Raw genomic sequence first — 25,035 nt, forward strand, 5'->3', positions numbered from 1 at the left:
AGCATGAACAAGTTCCAATTTAGGGTGAAAAGGTCTAGCGCAAGAAGGTAGGAACAGTTCAATTGTCAACATTATATTTTTGTTTAATTTGTACTCCCTCTGTTTCAATTTATGTGAACCTATTTCCTTTTTAGTCTGTGCCAAAAAGAATGACCTCTTTCCCTATTTAGAAACAATTTACCTTTATGCAATGATTTATAACCACACAAAATATATATGCCTCATTTTACACCACAAGTTTAAAAGTCTTCTCTCTTTTCTTAACCTCCGTGCCCAGTCAAATGAGTTTACATAAATTGAAACGGAGGGAGTAGTTTCTTTGTATTTTTTTTGTATAGTTTGTAATATCATTGTATACAAATTATATATAATTTGTAGTTTTTTTGTATATAAATTGTTAAATATAAGTTTTTTATGCTTAAACAACCTATTATTTTGTAGCTACATTTTTCATAACATTTTTAAATTATTTTTATTCTGTAGCTACTGCCTGGTATGTGTTGGGGACAATTGTACATGGCACTTCAAGTCCACCAGCATAAATGATTCAACATTGTTCAAGGTTCGAATATTCAATAGCTTGCACACATGCTCTTTGATGGACAATACATACATACAACGCAAACCTACTGCCACGGTAGTTGGTAGCATGGTTATACCAAAATATGCAGATCCTAAGATAATTTACACACCAAAAGACATACAAACTGATATATTGTCGGAACACGGTGTGAACTTAACATACATGTAAGTTTGGAGAGCAAAGGTTGGGAGTATACAGTGGCTTGCCAAGTTATTTGTATATTCTGGAGAAGACTTATCTGGGGTCGGTAGTTAAATTGCAGAAGACTGACGATGATTGTTTCTTGTACGCATTTGTTGCGCTTAGTATGTCCATCAAGGGTTGGGAGTATTGTAGGCCAGTTGTAGTAGTTGATGGGACCTTCTTGAAGTCAGCATATAGGGGAATAATGTTAACAGCTAGCACAATGGATGCAACAAGTATTATAGATTAATTGTAGAAATATTGTTGTAAATTTGTTTTTTAGCGTGTATTTTTTTTTCATCTCCAGTTTTATTATGGAAATTGAATTTCTTTTTGCCATCTGTGATAGGTGGCATATTACCACTGGCATACGTTGTTGTTGATTCAAAAAATGACGCATCATGGAAGTGATTTTTTGAGCAATTCAAACATGCGTATGGTGAAATATCAAATATGTGTGTTGTTTCGGATCAGAATGAGAGTATCTTGAAGGAAACATCTATTGTTTATACCGGCATGCCACATTATGCTTGCATGTGGCATATTTGGACAAATATAAGATCAAAGTTCAAGAAGGGCCATCTAAAGTTAAGCGAATTGTACTTTGCCACGGCGCGATCATACACGCTTGATGAATTTAATGAAAAAATGTTAAAGATTGAAGAGAACGACACGCATGTTAAAGCATACCTATACGATATTGGCTATCACATATGGTCTCGGGTACATGCTACAGTGAACAGAATGTGGACGATGACATTAAACATTGCAGAGTCATTGAATGCGGTAACAAAAGATGCAAGAGAGTTGCCCATAGTAGAACTATTAGAGTATATGAGGACTCTTCTTGAACGTTGGACTAATGAAAAGTTATTGAAAGCAAAGGGTACATTCACATACCTTGGTAAAAAATACAACAAAGAGTTGGAGGACAACAGGATATTATCGCAGAAGATGAGAGTAAGCTATATCCAGTAACATCAGATCAACTATTCCATCAAACTAAATATATACTGTTAATTATAGATAAAATGTTGTATAATTGTAGTTATTTTGTATATGTTTCTGACAACTTGTTGTGTGTTTGTAATGAAATTGTAGATAAGGGCTTCAACAGATCACATCCATATAGTGATAGATGGTGTGAAGTGATTTATTGTTTGTCTTCAAAATAAGAGATGTAGTTGTGGACAATTCCAGCTTGATGAACTTCCTTGTGCACATGCTTTGGCTGCTTTGAGGCACAGGAATGAGTCTTATGAAAACTATTGTTCTCCTTATTACACGAGGGAGAGCCTTTTGCATACTTATGAAATACCAGTAGACCCGCTGCCTGATGAAAGTAAATGGAATGTGCCACAACATATAGCTGAAGAAGTTGCAATACCACCTACTGGGAAAAGAGAGCCAGAAAGACCTCAAAAACAAAGATACAAACCATATGATAAAGTAAATGCAAAGAAGTACAAGGTTTCATGTGGCAACTGCGGACTAAAAGGGCATAACAAAAGATCTTGTAAGAATTCTCCCAAGAGGAATAAAATTTGATAAAGTCACAAGATTTTTTGATAAATTGTGTTGAGGTGTTCTGGAGAATTATAGTTGAGGTGTAATTGTGTTGATAAATTGAATAAAGATTGTCTCCTATAATGAAATGTTTTCAGCTCTTAATGCAATTGGTTTGTATTTATTTTGTTTAATTACTGAGTGTATTCATTTTAGCCTTTCATAACTTGATTGGATTATGTATTTTTTGTATATATAATACATAATTGTAGTTAAGTTGTAAAAAAATTATATGCTAACAATAATGATATCAAGTACTAACAACTTTCAACCAAAAAAAACAACAACAGATGTTTCCTATTCTAAGTAGTAGTATCCTGGATAAAATAACAAAACACAGGGTAAAACAATTGTAGCACAAATCTGCTACAAATAAACTTCAACTGACTTGTTCTTAGATAATAATTTGTCTACAACTTTACTACAAAACAGCTATAACTAAACAATTTAACTATAATTTTTCTACAGAAAAGGGCAACTAATTCTTCTTCTTCCGGACTTGTGTTCTCTCGTTCACAGCGGGTGCACCTTTTCTTCTTGCTAATTTGCCAGTCACCTCGCTCTCACTAATTGCACCAGTATCTTGATTCTTCCTAGCATAATCCCAAAGTAGCGCTCCATAGCGTCTACGATGTTGATCAATATCAGAAAGGTCTTCCTTTGAAACTGCTAGCTCTCCAATGCTGACATATTCTGCAAATGCAGCCACGTATACACCACAGTCACTGCAAAAAAAAAAATAAGGGAAAAGATTTAGTATTTATTGTAAAATAAAATCTGTTAAATAGATAGAAGAAAAAATAGTTTTTTTCATACAGTGATCCCTCTTTTTGCTGGGGTATCTCACCGACCAACCACTGAATGTCAAGAGGGTCAGTAACACCTTTTTCAATGTATGCCTTTGTGTTCTTGTAGTTGATGTCTGGACGCTTGCCATAGAAGCCGGTGCATGACAAGTAGAGGGGGATCATAACAGTAAACTCATTGACAACAGATTCAAGAAGGTTGTGATTTCGTGAAGAGACCATAGAATCATAGACATATAAAACCTTATCGGTAATGTCAAACACAACCAACAACCAATGAAATTTCTCCACAATGTTTATGGGCATAATCACAAAATCAACTTGATCCCATGCAATATTTGCGAGTAACCTCTACCCCAATATATATTCTGTTACGACGTCCTGGGGTTTGACAATAACAAGCTTCTTATCGGCAGGATCATTGATGTACCTCTGATAAATTTGTTCAATTCTAGTCTTGAACATACAATCAGTGGTTGTAAACCATATTTTGTTTTGAGGACCATATTTTTCTGTCTTCTCAAATAGTATAAAATAACATCAAAGTGCTGCATAAAAACATATTTTATTATTTCTCAATGCTTCATACAATTTAACTACAATTTTTAAACAAAAAAACTACAAAATCTTTAGATGACAGAATACTACAACTAGTCATTAAATTCTGCCAGGGTATGTGTTTACCGTGTTGTTGAGGACTTATCTGGGATGTGCCAAAGTATAAAACCACTCCTTTTTATCAACTTTCTCTACCCCAAGATCATACCACGGCTTAAGCTGGTTATCTTTTACAGAATAAGGCACATTCCTCCTATTTAAACACATAACAATTATAATAAATATGTAGATTCAAGTGGAAATCCAAAAGATGAATGCACTCAAAAATATGAATAAATTGTATAAACTAACCTCTTTGAAACTGTATCGGTACCAAAGTATAACCACTTATTGAATTCTTCCAACAAGCCAGGATCAACATCTTCGCCAATAACCCTAGTAAATGGATGCTTGATGAGGAAAATTGGACGTCCAACAGAAGTGCTCCCCCCAGAACTGTAAAAAGGGAGAAAGGGGGATCTGGTATGCTTTCCAGGCTGTCTTGTTCTTCCTTGATGCACAAGGGTTGTTTCATCTTCATTAAGCTCGCCTAACTTAACAATCTGGGAGAAGTTCTCTGGCAGCTCAAAATAATCAAGTGTTACTTCCCTTTTTTCAGATTTGGAGTCATTGTCCGAATCACCTACATTAATGTAGTCGGCTGGTTCACCTTCAAATTTTAAAACAAAAGAATAAGAAGACATGTTGCATCAGCTCTTTATTGAAAATTGAAACTTATATTAAGCCTGTTTTTTTTCCTACAATTATAATGTAATGTATAATACCACTGAAATCTTCACAGCAATCATCTCCTTGTTGTATAACGTTCTCTTCTTGAATGGGAGATTGCATTTTTGTCTTCTTCTCCTCATTTTTTTGTTCTCTTGGAATGCTTATTGTAGCTTCCTGTTTTGGAGATTCTACATGCATAGTTTCCTTGTTTGTTACAATAAATATGTATAACTTAATAAAATTGTAGATAACTTGTAGTAAATATTAACATCACTGCATATAAATTGTAGTTTAATTGTAGTAAATTTGTTGAAATATTGTCCTGCAGCTGATATGCAAAATGTATTGTGAAATGTGATGATAACATGTACTAAATCATACATGCATTCTCTTCATCAAATGCCCCTTCAAATTGGGAAGATAAATCAACACCTACAGGAACATTCTCTTCAATTTCTATGTCATTTACGTGCCTTGTATCTAAGAAAATCATTGGACATATAATGCAGATTAGTTGCTAGTAATTTAGGCAATATGTAGATATATTGTAAACATAATGTAGATATGTAAATATATTGTAGACATAATGTAGATATGTAGATATATGTATATATATTGTAGACATAATGTATATATGTATATATATGTAGATAAATTGTATATATAATATAGATGCTTGTTTTACTGCTGCTGGCATGCATTGGTTTAACACTACTGCCCGGAAAGTGTTGATTGTTCTTTTCTTTGGAGTGCTCATCATTTTTTGTAGAACTGCCAGTAAACTGCAGGCATTTAATTTGTTAGGCTATATACTTTATGAATGATAATATAAACTTAGACATGGTAAAAAATATTGTCTAAAATGAATATATTTCAAATGAAACCTTAGTATCAATGTTATCCTTTTGACTGTTTATCGCATTTAAAACAGTCTTGATTGAATCATTGAGTAGCAGTTGAATGCTACCTAGTTCTTCAAAAATCTCTTTCTTGAAAGTTCCAAGATCTGAACCAACCTACATATTAAAATAGAAAGCGTTAACAAAATAATTTGCATAACATAAATTAAAGAAACCATCTAGGATTATGTATATATATTACCTTGTCAACATCTTTTCTTAATTTTTTTTATTTGTTTCACAATATCTTTCTTGTCATCTATTCCAATTGCCTGCTTATGTCCGGATGGAGATAGAGCATCTATTGGATGCTCAGACTTTGTTTCAACTTCTTCAAGGATGTATTCAACTTTATCTGGCAAATTCATTCTTGAAAGCTCTTCTGGTGCTTCAATTATATTGGTGAACTGAGTGAAAAAAGAAATATGAGTGACTTAGACATAATATGTATAAAATATGTAGATAATTTGTATTAGATTGTCTGCACAGAAGTGAAAACCATTTACCTTGATCCATGATGGTTTGATCATTCTATCTTCAATTGCATATAACCATATCTTGTCCTTACTAGTTGACCAGCTAAGTATGCGAGGGATTGAATTAGCAACCCTTGTAGCTATATTAGTGTTGACGGTAGAGCAACGCTCATACAACCATATTTGAATAGCTAGTGCAAAGCCTCGAATGACATAAAAATGAACAGAAGGGTTGAGCTTATGCCTAACGGACTGAAGCAATTGTGTATAACATTCACTACCCCATGCGTAGTTCGCATACTACCCTGAGTCCACCAAATAGAACCTAAAATAATCTATAAAACCTACATTATCTTTGTCTAAAGAACAGAGGAAGAATTCTATGAGATAGAGAATATACAACTTGACTGCATCTTCATCGTTCACCCAACTACGGCTGGTTACAATTTGTTTTAAGTATGACTTCTCAACTTTTTCCTTGTTTGGAAAATAACTTATGTCACAACCCCAAATTCCCTCCGTAGGAGGTCGTGATGGCACCTAGTCTCTAAGACGAGGTAAGCCTATCAATGCGGAATAATAATAGATATCTGAAATAAATAAACTACAATTCAAATAATTACAACTCCCAAAACCCGATAGAAATAAGTCACAAGCTTCTAAGAATTTATTCTCTATGTCTCTATATATCAGAGTCTAAAGCAAATAAGGAAGAAAACATAGTGAGATAGAAGGGGACTCCGGAGTCTGCGGACGCTGGCAGGTATATCTCGAAGTCTCCTCGTACAGCTAGTTTACTGATGCCTGGTCTCATAAGAGGTATCTGGATCTGCACAAAATGATGTACAGATGCGTAGTATGAGTACACCACAATGGTACCCAGTAAGTGCCAAGCCTAACCTCGGTAGAGTAGTGACGAGGTCAGGTCAGGCCCTACTGGAAAATAATTAATGGCATGGTAAAATGTTTAACAATATAATAAAATAATATGACAATGGAAATGAGTCAAGTAGTATGTCACCATTTAATTATACCAAATAATAAAAATTAATACCTCGTGGAAATAAAATAGAATTCTTTTCAACTTTAAGAAAATCACAACAATAATCAAAGGCGACTGCGTCCATAAATCAATATCAACAAGGGCACTCCTGAGGTACCGTCTCGTAGTCCTAAATCATAAATAAATTCACAATATCTCATTTTCTTATATCACCGCGGGAGCCTTCACAATTTATTTTAAAGAAAATATTTTTTTTCGAAATAGCATCCCGTGTTTTAGCCATCCTTATCATACCGCATGACTTCTAGTAGTTTCCCCTACTAGCCACGCGTATCAAGCCATCCTTATCTCAGCGCATGCATTTCATCACCCAAACCTTATACCACCACATGCATATCAATATCACAATATATCACAATTTGCACCTCAAGTGCCCAAATAATTCAACTTGTCAAAATAATTCAACAACAATATTTTTCACAATAAAGAGGTCACGGATCATGCCAAATAAATCAACAATAATATTTTTTTTCCACAAATAAGAGCTCACGGCTCCATCACAATGAGTACGAAAATCTTACAAAAATATTCAGGAATAAATAATTCAACAAAATAATATTTTAAAATCTTTAATATGTTGCTTAAATACCAAATTTAAAAATATCAAATATTTTGTATTAATAATACTTAATTTAAAGAAAATCAACCTTCAAATAATGCACAGAATAAAAGAAACCAAGTTCCAACTAAACAGGTAACAATTAGCAAGAAAAGGTTAAGCAATTTAAATTATAAATATTTAAATAAATGATGAAGAATATAACAAGGTAAAATTATTTAATTAATATGTAACAATGATCTACACAATTTAAAGACATAATCTTTCACATTTAGCCCGTTTATATACTCGTCACCTCGCGTACACGGCTTTCAACACATTTTAATTTATCACTTCAATACCAATCCTAGGGAAAATTTCCCCCACACAAGGTTAGACAAGTCACTTACCTCGACCTGCTCCAATTTAACCAAGTAGTACGCCTTTTCCTCGACTTTCCGACTCCGATCAACTCGAATCTAGTCATAATTAATTCGATGTAGTCAACAGAAATTATAGGAATCAATTTCATAAGAAAATACTATATTTTTCAATAAAATCCGAAATTAGTTCAAAAATCGTCTGTGGGGCCCATGTCTCGGAATCCGGCACAAAATTCGACAACCCATTCAATTACGAGTCCAACCATACCGCCAAATCCGAGTTAGAATCACTTACCCAAATATTTTTCCTTGAAAATTTATCAAAAATCGCTTCTCCTCAAGCTCAAGTTCGTCAAAAATGGCAAATGGGACGGAATTCCCAGTTTTATAAACTGTCGAGGTAGCCATCGATCCTGGGTATCGATCATGGCTTCTATCTTTATGGCCCTCGATCCTGGACTCGGTCACAGCCATCGATCCTGGGTATTGATCATGGCTTCGATCTTTATGGCCTTCGATCACTGGCCTCGGTCATAGCCCTCGATCCCGGGCCTCGATCCTAGGCCTTCGATCACTGGCCTTCGAGTGTGCCTTTGATCATGGCCCTCGAGCCTTGTCTTTGATCATGGCCCTCGAGCCTGGGCTCGATTTCTGGGCAGAAGAACATTTGCAGCAGCTCTTTAAGTCCCATTTTAGATCCGTTAACCATCCGAAACTCACCCGAGGCCCTCGGGACCTCAGCCAAATATACCAACAAATCCTAAAACATCATACGGACTTAGTCGAGTCTTCAAATCATATCCAACAACACTAAAAATAAGAATTACACATAGATTCAAGCCTAATGTACTTTGAAACTTTCAATTTCTACAAACGACGCCGGAACCTATCAAATCAAGTTCGATTGACCTCAAATTTTGTACGCAAGTCATAAATGACATAACTGAGCTATGAAAATTTTGAGAACTGGATTCTGACCCAGATATCAAAAAGTCAACTCCACGGTCAAACTTCCAAGCTTAAATTCCTATTTTAGCCATTTCAAGCCTAATTTAACTACGGACTTCCAAATAAAATTCCGAACACGCTCCTAAGTCCAAAATTACCATACGGAGCTGTTGGAATCATGGAAATTCTATTCCGGGGTTCGTTTTCTCAAAATGTTGACCGAAGTCAAACTTAGCATTTTAAGGCCAATTTAAGGAACCAAGTGTTCCGATTTCAACCCGAACACTTTCAAATCTCGAACCAACCATCCCCGCAAGTCATAAATTAATAAAAGCACATATAAGGAGTTTTATTTAGGGGAACGGGGTTCTAAAAGTCAAAATGACCGATTGGGTCATTATATTCTCCACCTCTTAAACAAACGTTCGTCCTCGAACGGGTTTAGAATTATACCTGGAGTGGTGAAAAGATGGGGATAACAGCTGCGTATACATGCTTGGTCTCCCAAGTCGCCTCCTCAACCGGATGCCCCCTCCACTGAACCTTCACGGAAGTAATGTTCTTTGACCTCAACTTTCGAACCTGCCTTTCCAAAATAGCCATTGGTTCCTCCACATAAGATAGATCCTCGTCCAACTGAACCGAACTGAAGTCTAATACATGAGACGGATCGCCGTGATACTTCCGGAGCATAGAAACATGGAATATCGGATGAACTGCAGAGAGACTAGGTGGTAGTGCAAGTTTGTAATCCACCTCTCCAACTCTTTCAATAATCTCAAAAGGCCCAATATACCTAGGGCTCAACTTCCCCTTCTTCCCGAACCTCATCACACCCTTCATAGGAGAAACCCGGAGCAAGACCCGCTCACCAACCATGAATGCAATATCACGAACCTTCCGATCCGCATAACTCATTTGTCTAGATTGGGTTGTACAAAGTCGATCCTGAATCAATTTAACCTTTTCCAAGGGCTCCTGAACCAAGTCTGTACCCAATAGCCTAGCTTCGCCTGGTTCGAACCAAGCCACTGGAGACCGGCACTGCCTACCATACAAGGCCTCATACGGAGCCATCTGAATGCTCGACTGATAACTGTTGTTGTAAACAAACTCCACAAGTGGTAAGAACTGATCCCAAGCACCCCAAAATCTATCACACACGCACGAAGCATATCCTCCAGTATCTGAATAGTGCGTTCGGACTTCCCGTCCGTCTGAGGGTAAAATGTTGTACTCAACTCCATACGAGTACCCAACTCTCGCTGTACAGCCCTCCAAAACTGTGTACCCCGGTTAGAGATGATAGATACCGGTACGCCATGAAGTCTGTCAATCTCACAGATATAGATTTGAGCCAACTGCTCAGAAGAATAGGTAGTCATCACAGGAATGAAATGAGCTGAATTGGTCAACCTATCCACAATCACCCAAACTGCATCGAACTTCCTCTAAGTCTGTGGGAGCCCAACAACGAAATCCATAGTGATTCGCTCCCATTTCCATTCTGGAATCTCTAACTTCTGAAGTAATCCACCCAGTCTCTGATGCTCATATTTCACCTGTTGACAATTTAGGCATTGAGCTACATACTCCACTATGTCTTTCTTCATCCGCCTCCACCAATAATGTTGTCTCAAGTCCTGATACATCTTTGCAGCACCAGGATGAATGGAGTACCGTGAACTGTGAGCCTCCTGGAGAATCAACTCACGCAAACCATCTACATTAGACACGCATAGCCTGACCTGCATCCGTAATACATCGTCATCTCCAATAGTGACTTCCTTGGCATCACCGTGCTGAACTGTGTCCTTAAGGACAAGCAGATATAGGTCATCATATTGACGCTCCCTGATACGATCATAAAAAGAAGACTGAGAAATCACACAAGCCAAAACTTGTCTCGGCTCGGAAATATCCAACCTGACAAACTGTTTGGCCAAGGCCTGAACATCCAAGGCTAAAGGCCTCTCTGCTACCGGTAAATATGCTAAGCTGCCCAAACTCTCCGCCTTACGACTCTAGGCATCGGTCACTACATTGTCCTTCCCGGGATGATAGAGAATTATGATATCATAATCCTTAAGCAACTCCAACCATCTCTGCTGCCGCAAATTAATATCCTTCTGTTTAAACAGATATTGTAGACTCCGGTGATCGGTGTAGACCTCACAATGGACATCGTATAAATAATGCCGCCAAATCTTCAAGGCATGAACAATAGCTGCTAACTCAAGGTCATGGACCGGATAATTCTTCTCATGTACCTTTAACTATCTGGACGCGTAGGCAATCACCCTACCGTCTTGCGTCTAGACCAATACGCGATGCATCACAATACACAGTATAAGACCCTGAACCTGTAGGTAATACCAATACTGGGGCTGTAGTCAAGGCTGCCTTGAGATTTTGGAAGCTCTCCTCACATTCCTTGGTCTACCTGAATGGAGCACCTTTCTGGGTAAATTTGGTCATAGATGCAGCAATAGAAGAGAAACCCTCTACAAATCGACGATAATACCCTACCAAACCAAGGAAACTCCGGATTTCCGTAGCTGAGGACGGTCTGGACCAACTCTGCACTACTTCAATCTTCTTCGGATCTACCTTAATCCCCTCGCACAAAATTATATGCCCCAAAAAATCCCACTGAATCAAGCCAGAATTCACACTTTGAAAATTTTGCATATAACTTTTTTCTTTCAAAGTCTGAAGCACAGTCCTCAGGTGTTGTTCATGATCTTCCCGACTCCGGGAATACACTAAAATGTCGTCAATAAACACAATAATGAAAGAATTAAGATAGGGCTGAAATACACTATTCATTAAGTGCATAAATGTTGCTGGGGCGTTGGTCAGCCCAAAAGACATCACAAGGAAATCGTAATGACCGTACCGAGTCCTGAAAGCAATCTTTGGGATATCTGGCTCCCGAATCTTCAACCGATGATAGTCTGAATGCAAGTCAATTTTAGAGAACACCCTGGCACCCTAAAGCTGATCAAATAGGTCATCAATACGTGGCAATGGATACATGTTCTTCACTGTAACCTTGTTCAGCTGGCGGTAATCAATACACATCTGCATAGAACTGTCCTTCTTCTTTACAAATAAGACAGGAGCACCCCAAGGCGATACACTGGGCCGAATGAAGCTCTTATCGAACAATTCCTGTAATTATTCTTTTAACTCTTTCAACTCTGCTGGGGCCATACGATATGGTGGAATAGAAATAGGCAGAGTGCCCAATAACAAATCAATACCAAAATCAATATCCATGTCGGGTGGCATACCTGGGAGGTCCACTAGAAATACATCAGGAAAATCCCTTACTATAGGAACTAACTCCACGGTAGTAGTATCAATACTAACATCTCTCACACAAGCCAGATACGCATCACACCCCTTCTCAACCATTCGTTGAGCTTTAAGAAATAAAACAACCCTGCTAGGAACATGATCTGAGGTACCTCTCCACTCTAGCCGCGATAGACCTGGCATAACCAATGTCACCATCTTGGCGTAATAATCAAGAATAACATGATAGGGCGACAACCAGTCCATGCCCAAAATAATATCAAAATCTACCATACTGAGCAATAATAAATCAGCTCTGGTCTCAAAACCACTGATAACGATTAAACACGACCGATACACACGGTCCACAATAATAGATTCACCTACGGGTGTAGATACATAAACAGAAGAACTCAAGGAATCATGTGATATGCCCAAATACGGGGCAAAATAAGATGACATATAAGAATAAGTGGAGCCTGGATCAAATAAGACTGATGCATCTCTATGACAGACCAGAATAACACCTGTGATAACAGAATCGGATGCAACGACATCTGTCCTAGTAGGAAGGGCATAATATCTAGCCTGGCCTCCCCCTCTAGGCTACCTGCCCGACCTCCACCTCTGGCTGTCTGTGCAGGTGGAGTGATAACTGGTACAGTAATCATGGCCTGAGAAGCCTAAGGGCATTGTGGAATGGGTGTGGCCTGAGAAATCTGTGGAGGTGCACCCCTCCTAAATCTGGGACAATCCCTCACTATATGACGAGTGTCACTACACTCAAAACAAGCCCTCGGAGGACGTGGCTGCTGGGACTGGCTCAGGCCTGATTGACTAGATTGTCCGCTGAAAGCACCCCGTACAAGAGGTACAATAGATACTAGCGGTGCATATTATGGAACCTGAGGTCTGGGAGTAGTCGGAACACCACTGGAAGCTGGAAGTGCTGAATGAATAGGACGACTCACATAACCTCTACCATGACGGGCTGCAACTGGGGCACGAGAATTATTATATGTGCTAGAATCTCGGGGTCTCTTAGTTTCCCTCTCTTCCCTCTCCCGAGTCCGCATACCTTCTAATCTCCTAGCAATTGATACCGCTTGTTGGTATGTGATGTCCATCTCTAGCTCTCGGGCCATATTGAATCTGATACTAGGGTGGAGACCCTCAATAAATCTGCGAACCCGCTCTCGAACAGTAGCAACTAAGGCTGGTGCATGCCTAGCCAACTCACTAAATCGGACTGCATACTCTGACACGGTCATAGAATCCTGGCGCAGCTGCTCAAACTTTGCGCACCATGCATCTCTAAGACTCTGAGGAACATACTCCCTTAAGAATATATCTGAGAATTGAGTCCAAGTGAGTGAAGATGCCTCAGCGGGACTATCCAACTCATATGCCCGCCACCACTAGTAGGATGCTCCTTTAAACTGGAATGCCGTGAAAGAAACCCCACTGGAATCCACAATACCCATAGTACGAAGGATACAATAACATTCCTCTAGAAAACCCTGAGCATCATCTGAAGCTAAACCGCTGAAAGTGGGGGGGTGGTACTTCTTGTACCTCTCGAGCCTGAGCTGCTCGCCCTATGAAACTGTTGTCCTAATCTTAGGCCGAACTGGGGCCACTGGCTGCACTGGTATAACCTCTGGGTCATGGTCAACTTGGGCCCGTGGCTCTGGAGTACGGGCGGCGGGAGTCTGTACTCCTCCCCCGGCCTGAGATGTGGTAGGAGAAATTGGAATTAACCCTGCCTGAGCTAGAGTGCCAAACATGCTCAAAAACTGGGCAAGAGTCTCCTGAAGTGCAGGAGTAGTAACACGCGTCTCAGGTGCCTGTTCTCCAACTGGAGCTACTGGTGGCTCTGGTGCAGCAGCTCATGCAGGTGCTCTGGCTGCACTACGTGGTCTTCCTCGACCTCTACCCCGACCCCGGCCTCTTGCGGCTCCAACAGGGGGCACGGGTGTCTGATCATCGGATCCAGTTATGCGTGTCCTCACCATCTGTGAGAGAATAGAAAGTTAATGGTTTGTAACTTTGAATTCAACAATTGCGCACGATAAGGAATCAAAGAAGTGAATATTTTCCTAACAGTTCTATAGCTTCCTAAAGATAAGTACAGACGTCTCTGTACAGATCCGCAAGACTCTACTAAACCTGCTTGTGACTCATAACACCTATGAACCTAGTGCTCTGATACCAACTTGTCATGACCCCAAATTTCCTCCGTAGGAGGTCGTGATGACACCTAATCTCTAAGACTAGGTAAGCCTATCAATGTGGAATAATAATAAATATCTGAAATAAATAAACTACAATTCAAATAATTACAACTCCCCAAACCCAGTAAAAATAAGTCACAAGCTTCTAAGAATTTATTCTTTATGTCTCTATACATCAGAGTCTAAAGCAAATAAGGAAGACAACATAGTAAGATAGAAGGGGACTCCAGATTCTGCGGACGCTGACAGATATACCTCGAAGTCCCCTCGTACAGCTAGTTTTCTGATACCTGGTCTGATAAGAGGTACCTGGATCTGCACAAAAAGATGTGCAGAAGCGTAGTATGAGTACACCACAGCGGTACCCAGTAAGTGCCAAGCCTAACCTCGATAGAGTAGTGACGAGGTCAGGTCAGGCCCTACTGGAAAATAATTGATGGCATGGTAAAATGTTTAACAATATAATAAAATAATATGACAATGGAAATGAGTCAAGTAGTATGTTACCATTTAATTACACCAAAAAATGAAAATTAATACCTCGTGGAAACAAAATAGAATTCTTTTCAACTTTAAGAAAATCACAACAATAATCAAAGGCGACTGCAGCCATAAATCAATATCAACAAGGGCACTCCCGAGGTACCGCCTCGTAGTCCCAAATCATAAATAAATTCATAATATCACATTTTCTTATATCACCGCGGGAGCCTTCACAATTTATTTTAAAGAAAATATTTTTTTCGAAATAGCATCTCGCGTTTTAGCCATCCTTATCACACCGCATGACTTCTAGTAGTTTCCCCTACTAGCCGCGCGTATCGAGCCATCCTTATCTCACTGCATGCTTCTCAACACCCAAATCTTATACCACCACATGCGTATCAATATCATAATATATCACAATTTGTACCTCAAGTGCCCAAATAATTCAACTTGCCAAAATAATTCAACAACAATATTTTTCACAATAAAGAGCTCACGACTCATGCCAAATAAATCAACAATAATATTTGTTTTCCACAAATAAGAGCTCATGGGTCCATCACAATGAGTACGAAAATCTTACAAAAATATTCAGGAATAAATAATTCAACAAAATAATATTTCAAAATCTTTAATATGTTGCTTAAATACCAAATTTAAAAATGTCAAATACTTCGTATTAATAATATTTAATTTAAAGAAAATCAACCTTCAAATAATGCACAGAATAAAAGAAACCAAGTTCCAACTAAACATGTAACAATTAGCAGAAAAATATCAAGCAATTTAAATTATAAACATTTAAATAAATGATGAAGAATATAACAAGGTAAAATTATTTAATTAATATGCAACAATGATCTACATAATTTAAAGATATAATCTTTCACATTTAACCCGTTTACATACTCGTCACCTCGTGTACATGGCTTTCAACACATTTCAATTTATCACTTCAATACCAAACCTAGGAAAAATTTCCCCCACACAAGGTTAGACAAGTCACTTACCTCGACTTGCTCCAATTTAACCAAGTAGTATGCCTTTTCCTCGACTTTCTAACTCTGATCGACTCGAATCTAGTCATAATTAATTCGATATAGTCAACAAAAATTATAGGAATCAATTTCATAAGAAAATACTACTTTTTTCAATAAAATCCGAAATTAGTTCAAAAATCGCCCGTGAGGCCCACGTCCTGGAATCCGGCGAAACTTATAAAATCCCACAACCCATTCAATTACGAGTCTAACCATACCAGTTTCACTCAAATGCGTCTGCGAATCGACACCGAAATCTCAAAAAATCGTTTTGATGAGATTTCTAAAATTTTCCCAAATTTCTATCTCAATACACTAATTAAATGGTAAAAATAATGATATATTTGTGTATATTGACCAAATCTGAGTTAGAATCACTTACCCGAATATTTTTTCTTGAAAATCTTTCAAAAATCGATTCTGCTAAAGCTCAAGTTCGTCAAAAATGGCAAATGGGACGAAATTTCCATTGTTATAAACTGCTGAGGAAGCCATCGATCCTGGGTATTGATCATGGCTTCGATCTTTATGGCCCTCGATCCTGGCCTCGGTCACAGCCATCGATCATGGCTTCGATCTTTATGGCCTTCGATCACTGGCCTCAGTCATAGCCCTTGATCCTGTGGCTCGATCATGGGCCTTCGATCACTGGCCTTCGAGCTTGCCTTCGATCATGGCCCTCAAGCCTTGTCTTCGATCATGGCCCTCGAGCCTTGGCTCGATTTCTGGGCAGAAGAACATTTGCAGCAGCTTTTGTAGCAGCTGTTTAAGTCCCATTTTAGATCCGTTAACCATCCGAAACTCATCCGAGGCCCTCGGGACCTCAACCAAATATACCAACAAGTCCTAAAACATCATACGGACTTAGTCGAGTCTTCAAATCACATCCAACAATACAAAAAATAAGAATTACACATAGATTCAAGCCTAATGAACTATGAAACTTTCAATTTCTACAAACGACGCCAGAACCTATCACATCAAGTCCGATTGACCTCAAATTTTGCACGCAAGTCATAAATGACATAACAGAGCTATGAAAATTTTCAGAACTGGATTCCAACCCCGATATCAAAAGGTCAATTCCACGGTCAAACTTCCTAGCTTAAATTCCTATTTTAGCCATTTCAAGCCTAATTTAACTACGGACTTTCAAATAAAATTTCGAACACGCTCCTAAGTCCAAAATCACCATACAGAGCTGTTGGAATCATCAAAATTCTATTCCGGGGTCGTTTTCTCAAAATGTTGACCGAAGTCAAACTTAGCATTTTAAAGCCAACTTAAGGAACCAAGTGTTCTGATTTCAACCTGAACACTTTCAAATCTCGAACCAACCATCTCCGCAAGTCATAAATTAATAAAAGCACATACATAAAGTTTTATTTAGGGAAAAGGGGTTCTAAAAGTCAAAATGACCGGTTGGGTCATTACAACTTCTCATTATTTTACTGTCATACTTAGGTGTGTAACCAAAGTCTGTAACTTCCGTAAAACATCTAAGGCCACTAATCAGGGCAAACTCTCTCAAACCAAAATTCAGCCTCTCACCCTCTATCTCTGCTGAAAAAAAGTCGGAACTAGATGCGTTCAATTCATACTTCATGAGAAGATGAATTGCTTGATTTTGCATACATATTTTGGGCAAGGAAAGAAAATACCTAAAACATGTCTTCTTAAACAGCTTTAAACCATTTTCAGACAGTAAATCCTTGATTTGGCCAGGAATAGTGGGGTCGGATAATATGTGGAGCCTAATGATCCCATAATCAACATCAATCGGTGCAAAAAATGGTCCCTTCTACAGCAAAAGAAAAAGAAAGTTATTAAAACTTGTTTCAAAACCAGAAAATAAAATAACTACATTTATACTACAATTTATCTACAATCAGAAAAACAGAGTCAAAACCAAAAAATAAAATAACTACAGTTATATTATAATTTATCTACAATCATAAAAACAGAGTCAAAACTAGAAAACAAAATAATTACGTTTATACTACAATTTATCTACAATCAGAAAAAATATAAATCTACAATAAATCTACACAATGTAGACAAAAATTTTACAACTACAAAAACAAAAATTATGCATATTCATAAGAATGAGAACACGTTTTTTAGCTTTAATAAATAAATAAATTGAAACTTCTAAATTTTTACCTTCTCCAAAGACTGTTGGGGAATACTTTTACAAGATTTTTGAACCTTTTTTTTTTGAAGGTTTAACAATAAGAGACACTCTAATTTTTTTTGCAACTTTCATGATAGCTTCTTCTTCGACGAAATCATCATCGGAAGCAATTTCTTTGCCTTTCCGTTTTGCAGATTTAACAGGTATCGAGGATTCACCAACATCCATATCTTACTTTTGTTTTGTACGAGCTTCTGCCCTAGCTTCACGAGGGAAAAGCCTGGGCTTGGTCTCTTCTTTTGCATGTGTTGATTTTGAAACTTTTTTTGGTGAATTCTCTGAGAAAACACCCAAATCAAATGTAGGAATATCACTTACTTTAGCTTTTTTAGGGCTGATCTTTGAAACTATTTTCTTCTTCATTGAAAATTAAGCAAGTAACATGCGTTAATGAAGGTGTGTGGTAGAGTATTTAGAGCTTGAATCTATAAAAATGAAGAGGGATTTTTGAAGAAGAGTGAAAAAATGTAGACTGATTTTTGAAGAAGGGTGGAAATAGGTGTTAATGGAGAGATACTGATGTTTGTGGAGAGAAAAACGTGGGTGAGTGCAAGATACGTGGGGGGGGAGGGGGTTGTGGAGAGAGAAACGTGGGGGAGTGGAAGATACGTTAGAGTAATTTTAGTACACTAATTATTATCATTAAATGCCTAAAAATGTACATAATTGATAATTGGGTATATAATATGTAATTATATTAAAATTTGAGTAGGGAGAATAATAAATATTGAAATAGTGTATAGGAATGTAAAAATTCCATTATTTAATAAGAGAAGAAAAACTTTAGTAGAACCGTAGTCAGGCTTGAAAGGAAAGGTCTAAGAAAAGGTTTAGGTTCGTCATTCAAAATGGACTTGGGCTTGATCTTGGGCTCAGACTTTGGGCTTGTATATCTTTCCTTCTTGGGCTTTATGTGGCCCGTTAACATCGGTGACGCATATATCACGTGATTAGCCATAACTCTGACTAACCATGGTAAGATTCTAACCAGCCACGGTGACTTTTAACCCAAACCCTTTCTCTATCAGATTCTCCAAGATCCTGACACCTGTCTCAATCCGACGGCTACGATTATCTTACTTTAAATTATCCGCTTTCACATCTTCCTATATAATGTTCCGTCTAGCTTAAACCCTAAGCACAAATCGTACACATCGAAAACCTCACTGAAAAATCTAGAGAGATGGCAAACCCAAAGGTGTTCTTTGACCTTACCATCGGCGGCGCACCAGCTGGCCGTGTGGTGATGGAGCTCTATGCCGACACCGTTCCTAAGACGGCAGAGAACTTCCGCGCTCTCTGCACCGGCGAGAAAGGCGTCGGAAGGATGGGCAAGCCTTTGCACTACAAAGGCTCAACCTTCCACCGTGTGATCCCAGGGTTCATGTGTCAAGGAGGTGATTTCACCGCCGGAAACGGTACCGGAGGTGAATCAATCTACGGTGCCAAATTCGCCGACGAGAACTTCAAGAGGAAGCACACCGGTCCAGGAATCCTCTCCATGGCTAATGCTGGACCCGGAACCAACGGTTCTCAGTTCTTCATCTGTACCGCTAAGACTGAGTGGCTCGACGGCAAGCACGTTGTGTTCGGTCAAGTTGTTGAAGGCTATGATGTGATTAAGAAGGCTGAGGCTGTTGGATCTGGATCTGGAAGGTGCTCCAAGCCTGTTGTGGTTGCTGACTGTGGTCAACTCTCCTAGATCTGATGACGTTGATGATGATCTAGTTTATCTATATTTAAGTCGCCGTTTTTGGCTTTGTTTTCAATTTTAATCTATCGGTTACTGCTTGCTTACTGTGGGTCTAGTTCTAGGGTTGTGCTGTAATTGGTATTAGCCTGCTTCTACCAGTTTATGTTTAATCTTAAGACTATGGTTTAAATAAGATAATACTTTAGTTTACTCTGCTAATTTTGATTTTTGTTTTAATTATCTCCTGTTTTGGTAGAATGATCTTTTTTATTCGTGATCTAAACGAAGTCAAGTTATTATTTTGGCGTTTTGTATTTTGGCTGATAAAGAGGCGACCGACTTTTGACCGATGCGGTTCGCGTGAATTGATTTTGTTCTCTTGTCCATAAGTTTCCTCAAGAGTTGTGAGGCCTATTTTTTGAGAAGTGAATCTGATTCCGAAACGATATTTTATTTCGTGGTATGGATTGTATTGAGTGGTGTGATTGTAGTGACGGTCCACAATTGTGGATGTGGTGCCATCGAAGTATCACCGGATTTTTTATTTTATTTCTATTATTATGACTGGTTTTGAAGAAGAAAATATACTGTAGAGCGTAGAGGATACTAATCTGGCTATTAGCCTGTTTGGCCGGAGAAATCAGTTCTTTGGAAAAAAGAACTCGGGGAGAGATTGGCTAGCACTTTTGAACAATAATTTATTTAAATAATCTTAAAAATTTATTATTATATGTAATAATTAAATCTTTTTATTTTATTTAAGTAAAATATAAAAATAAAATTTAAAAATACTTAATTCTTTTAATATAAGTTAAATATATTAAAAATCATTCAACAAATATAAAATTATTCACCCCTAAAGTCACTATATATTAAAAAGTTATCCTAAAAATAATAAGAAATATTTATACATTAATATTTTAAGTATTAGGTTTAACGATTATTTTGGTATATAGTATATTTTGTTAAAAATATTTTTGGTAAGAAGAAAAGTCAAAACTACTTATACTTTTGAAAAGAAACTACTTTTTTCTACTTATTAGAAATTGCTTCTGCTTCTTTCTCAAAAATATTTTTTCCCCAAAAAAGCTTACCAAACATCTCTAAGTTAGAAAAAAAAATATTTTTGAAAAAAAATAAATATATTTTTGACCTTAGAAATTTGGCCAAACATGCTTACATGTGACTTTGCAAAACTTTGCCCTCCATTCGAAAATGAATGCATCTATATGATTACAAAAGTTGTTTCCAGATAGTACACATTCCTATATATATCTAGAAGTTGTTTCGTTCTTTATTGTTTCACTAATTAAGACAATACTAATTGATTGTTCACACAGAGAGCATTTGCATTAAGTTTCCAAAAGAAAAAAAAAGCTGTCTAAGAGCTTTTTTTTTAAGCTTGTTTGAAATAAATGCACCTTTATGTATTAGAACATTTTAAATTTTAAATCTTTTGTTATACTTAAATGACATGCTCTTATAAATGCTTTATTGTATTAGACGATACCTTTGGCATGTCTAAAAAGTTTCTTATGTTATTGAACTCTGAGCAAAAATTCGTCATTATTAATTCCCTGCCAATCAATTGTCCATCAGATAATCTCAATAAACTAAGCTAGCATTATGTATTTGATTAAAACTTGGAGGGGGGGGAGAGAAAGAGTGTTTGAATATGAGGTAAAAAGTGATTTTTGGAGTTTGGAATATATTTTAAGTAGAATAGTCTAATAGATTTTTGTAATTGTTTCGATTTGTCATTACGGTCCTTATATTCCATGAAGTTTTATCTAGACACTTCTAGCTGTTAAAACACACTATTTTAAACCCTTTGGTCATGTGTATTGCTCAATCACGCTAATATTAATATCCACGTCAAATAAAATATGCCACATCATTTTTTTAGTCTTACAAAAAAAAAATTTAAAAAAGGCAAAATTGCCACTATTTCACCTTCCAATACCACTGTTACACGTTCAGACCTTTCCCATTAAAACCTCACCATTGAACAACTACAACAACTGAGATTTTAGCAAACATCAAAAACTTATTTTTCCCTATCTCTGCTTCATTAGAAACAAAGAATAAAAAGGGAGATTTGTGAATATCCGCTATAATTTTTTGAGGGATTAAAAGTGGAAGAGGAAACAATTGAAGTTGTCGTCACTATAAAATCTAATAATTTTCACAAACCAAGCAAGATTTGGGCACCCACACCCCATTATAAATAAGATACGGGCACCCCTTTTAGTATTTCTCTTCCGATTTGATTGTACTACTAGAGTTGTTTTATTTTCTATTACAGAGGTATGATACGGAAGAAAACATTATGGCGGTCATCGGTGGTCTCCACGCCGGTGATGGTTCGAACTTTTTCGGTGTGTTCTTTGTCCTTGATGGTTCGAAGGTTTCAGCTATAACCAGTGATGAATTTTCGACTAGCTCCGATAATATTCCTAATCTTCTTGATATTTTTTTGGATGGAGTTCCTGCTGAGAACTTATGATTATTCTAACAATTTTGCCTAAGCAAATTATGATGATTTTTTATTTTTAATTATGATGAAAAGATTAAGTTATGACAATGGCAGCAACGAAGAGAACCATGGGTTCTTCGCTGGTCTTATTTTTTTCTTTTTTCTCTTATTTTAGTCATTTTATGTCGAATCCTTGTATTCACGCTCTTTCTGCGCGTGTGTACCAATCGTTTCATCCACCTCAGTCTTATTTATACCACATAAGTTAGGTCAATGGTTAGAGGGGTTTAAAATAATGTGTTTTAATAATTATAAGTGTCTAGATAAAATTTTATGGAGTATAAGGATCGGGATGACAAATCGAAACAAGTACAGAAGTTTACTAGGCTATTCTGCCTTTATTTTACTTAAAAGAAATTAAAGTGCTGTGAATAGCAAATTTCAAAAACTTGAAAAACTAGTTTAAACTATTTTTTGAAACTTGAAAACTTCTCTATATTAAACCAGTGGGTAAAAATCTGGAGGAGTAGGACATAAAATGTCCACATCCTAGTACAAAGAAGGCAAGTAATAGGGGTGCTTATCGGGCAGATATTTACGCTTAAAGGTTCAGCTTATCAGTTATCGATTTAGAAATATAGTAATGCGCTAGCCAACCAATAAGACATCGAGTAAATTGGTATCGGATTAGCGATTATCGGCGGTTTATCAGCTAAATCAAAGAGACAATAAAAAAATAGAAAACTAGAGAAAAAGAAAAATTTAAATCCATATTTATTTATATAATATTTCCTCTAATCGATTTGATCTAATGTAACCTATTATGTAAATGTATGTTACTGATAATCACAGCAGAAGGAAATGTTAATGATCACACATGCTCCCACTTGGGAGTCTATTTATTTCAGTCTTGGTATCAAATACTCTAAGTTCTCAATCTATCAATATTATATTAAAAGGAGGGTAGTATTCATTATGGTTAAACCGAGTGGCAAGCTAAAATGAAGCAACTTGACAATTTTAGGATAACATTAATAATTAGAAAGTATAAATAGAAACATAATTAATGGATGTAGTTTAATGAATCTTATACATAATCTAAATAGATCTTAGATAAATCTAATCTATATATCTATATTTATATTTATATATATATTTGTATCTATATCTATATCCATATCTATATTTATATCTATATATCGACCCACAAATAATTTGTTTTCTATATTAGCTAGAAATATGGAGGTAAAAAATTAATTAAAAACTATAATAGAAAAAAATAAAAATATATAAAGACGTAAATTGAGATAACCTGTGACCATTTATACTTTGGAGTAAGTTAAAGTATAAAATAAAACTAAAATTTACTTAAGATATTAAAAATTTATTGAATTTAAAAATTAAATAAATTCAAGCAGCAAAATAAGATCTTACATAAAGTATACAAATTATTTATAAGGTAAGAGAAAAATTAAATAATCAGCAAAAGATATTTTAATAACAAGAATAATAAAGTCATATTAATATTGATAAATCGTGCAAGCAAATATTTTATACGTAAATATTACTACAACATTTAGATATAATGTGTTCAAACAATTAAGAAAATATTTTTCTGTGATTAATATTTGAATTGAGTTCAGTTAGTTTAAGTTTGAAAGCATAACATAATTTTTGAAAAATACGGTCCAATTAAGAAAATAGAATGATAAAAATTATTTGAATTTGAGATGAGAGAGTTTTTAAAATTTTTATATATATTATATTAGAATGAGTGTGGTAAAAATAAATATTAAATTCAAACAAGCTTATAAAAATTCACATGACAATGTAATAATATTAGGTATTGAATAAAAATTCAGATTTTTTATCATGGAGAAAAGGGTAAAACTTATTTAAATTTGAGATGAGAAATTATTTTATATTATGATAAGAAAAGTCATAATATAAGTCCAGATAACTCAAGTCTAATAGATAAAATCAAAAACTAAAAATATTGAACAACAAAAATAAATTAGAGAAAATGTAAGGACATTTATATATCATAAGTTTAGAAAATAAAATAAAGTGAATATACAATACTTAAAAATATTTTTAAATTTTAAATAATTTAAAAGTTTTGAGCAATATTTTTAAAAGAAAATAAATACTATTTTATAATTAAAAAATTTATATTTATCTATATATTATTAAAGAAAAGTAGTTGATAATGATATTAAATAAAGTTACAAGTTAATGAAAAGCCACATAAAACATAATAAGATTATATATTAGATTAAAAAAATAGCAAAATTATGTTAAATTATTAGAATTGAAAGGAAAAGACTATTTGAAATTGAGATTAGAAAGTTCTTAAAACTATGATGAGAATGCTCAAATTATGGATAATACCACGAAATTGAAGTCTTACTTATGAAAACTAAAAAAAATAAAAAATAAAATTTTAAAAATACAAAATAAATTTCTAATATAAATAATTTTACTAATAAAAATTAAAAATTAAAAATTAAATTTGTATATTAAAACTGAAAAAGAAAGAAAATTTATGCAAATAAATAAAATGACTGTGAAAATATTACTACAACATTTAAATATAATATGTTCAAATAATTAAGAAAATATTTTTCTATGATTAATATCTGAATTGAGTGCAGTTAGTTTAAGTTTGAAAGCATAGCATAATATTTTGAAAATGCGGTCCAATTTACATAATAGAATGATAAGAATTATTTGAATTTGAGATGAAATTGTTTTGTTTTTAAAAATATTACGTAAAGAAATAAAATGACAATAAAAATATTACTACAATATTTAGAAATAATGTGTCTAAACAATTAA

At 35.8% G+C, this 25,035-nt stretch overlaps 2 protein-coding genes across 2 annotated transcripts; both read left to right on the forward strand.

Moving 5' to 3' along the window:
• Positions 1 to 1,414: 1,414 nt before the first annotated feature.
• On the forward strand, positions 1,415 to 2,314 carry LOC104104327 (uncharacterized). Its single transcript, XM_009612381.1, has 2 exons — positions 1,415 to 1,726; positions 1,967 to 2,314. Exons 1-2 carry the CDS (start codon positions 1,415 to 1,417, stop codon positions 2,312 to 2,314), a joined length of 660 nt encoding a protein of 219 aa, XP_009610676.1.
• A 16,827-nt stretch (positions 2,315 to 19,141) lies between these two features.
• LOC104104320 (peptidyl-prolyl cis-trans isomerase) lies at positions 19,142 to 19,940 on the forward strand. The gene has a single exon (XM_009612371.4). The coding sequence runs from the start codon at positions 19,212 to 19,214 to the stop codon at positions 19,728 to 19,730; it is 519 nt and encodes a 172-aa protein (XP_009610666.1). The 5' UTR covers positions 19,142 to 19,211; the 3' UTR covers positions 19,731 to 19,940.
• Positions 19,941 to 25,035: the final 5,095 nt, after the last annotated feature.

The sequence above is a fragment of the Nicotiana tomentosiformis genome, chromosome 1 (genome assembly GCF_000390325.3).
Source record: "Nicotiana tomentosiformis chromosome 1, ASM39032v3, whole genome shotgun sequence".
Classification (NCBI taxonomy): domain Eukaryota; kingdom Viridiplantae; phylum Streptophyta; class Magnoliopsida; order Solanales; family Solanaceae; genus Nicotiana; species Nicotiana tomentosiformis.

Coding starts and splice junctions, on each gene's coding strand:
- LOC104104320 (XM_009612371.4), top strand. CDS start 19,212: ATGGCAAACCCAAAGGTGTTCTTTGACCTTACCATCGGCGGCGCACCA.
- LOC104104327 (XM_009612381.1), top strand. CDS start 1,415: ATGTTAAAGATTGAAGAGAACGACACGCATGTTAAAGCATACCTATAC. Junction 1,727..1,966: donor TATTATCGCAGAAGATGAGA/GTAAGCTATATC, acceptor GGACAATTCCAG/CTTGATGAACTTCCTTGTGC.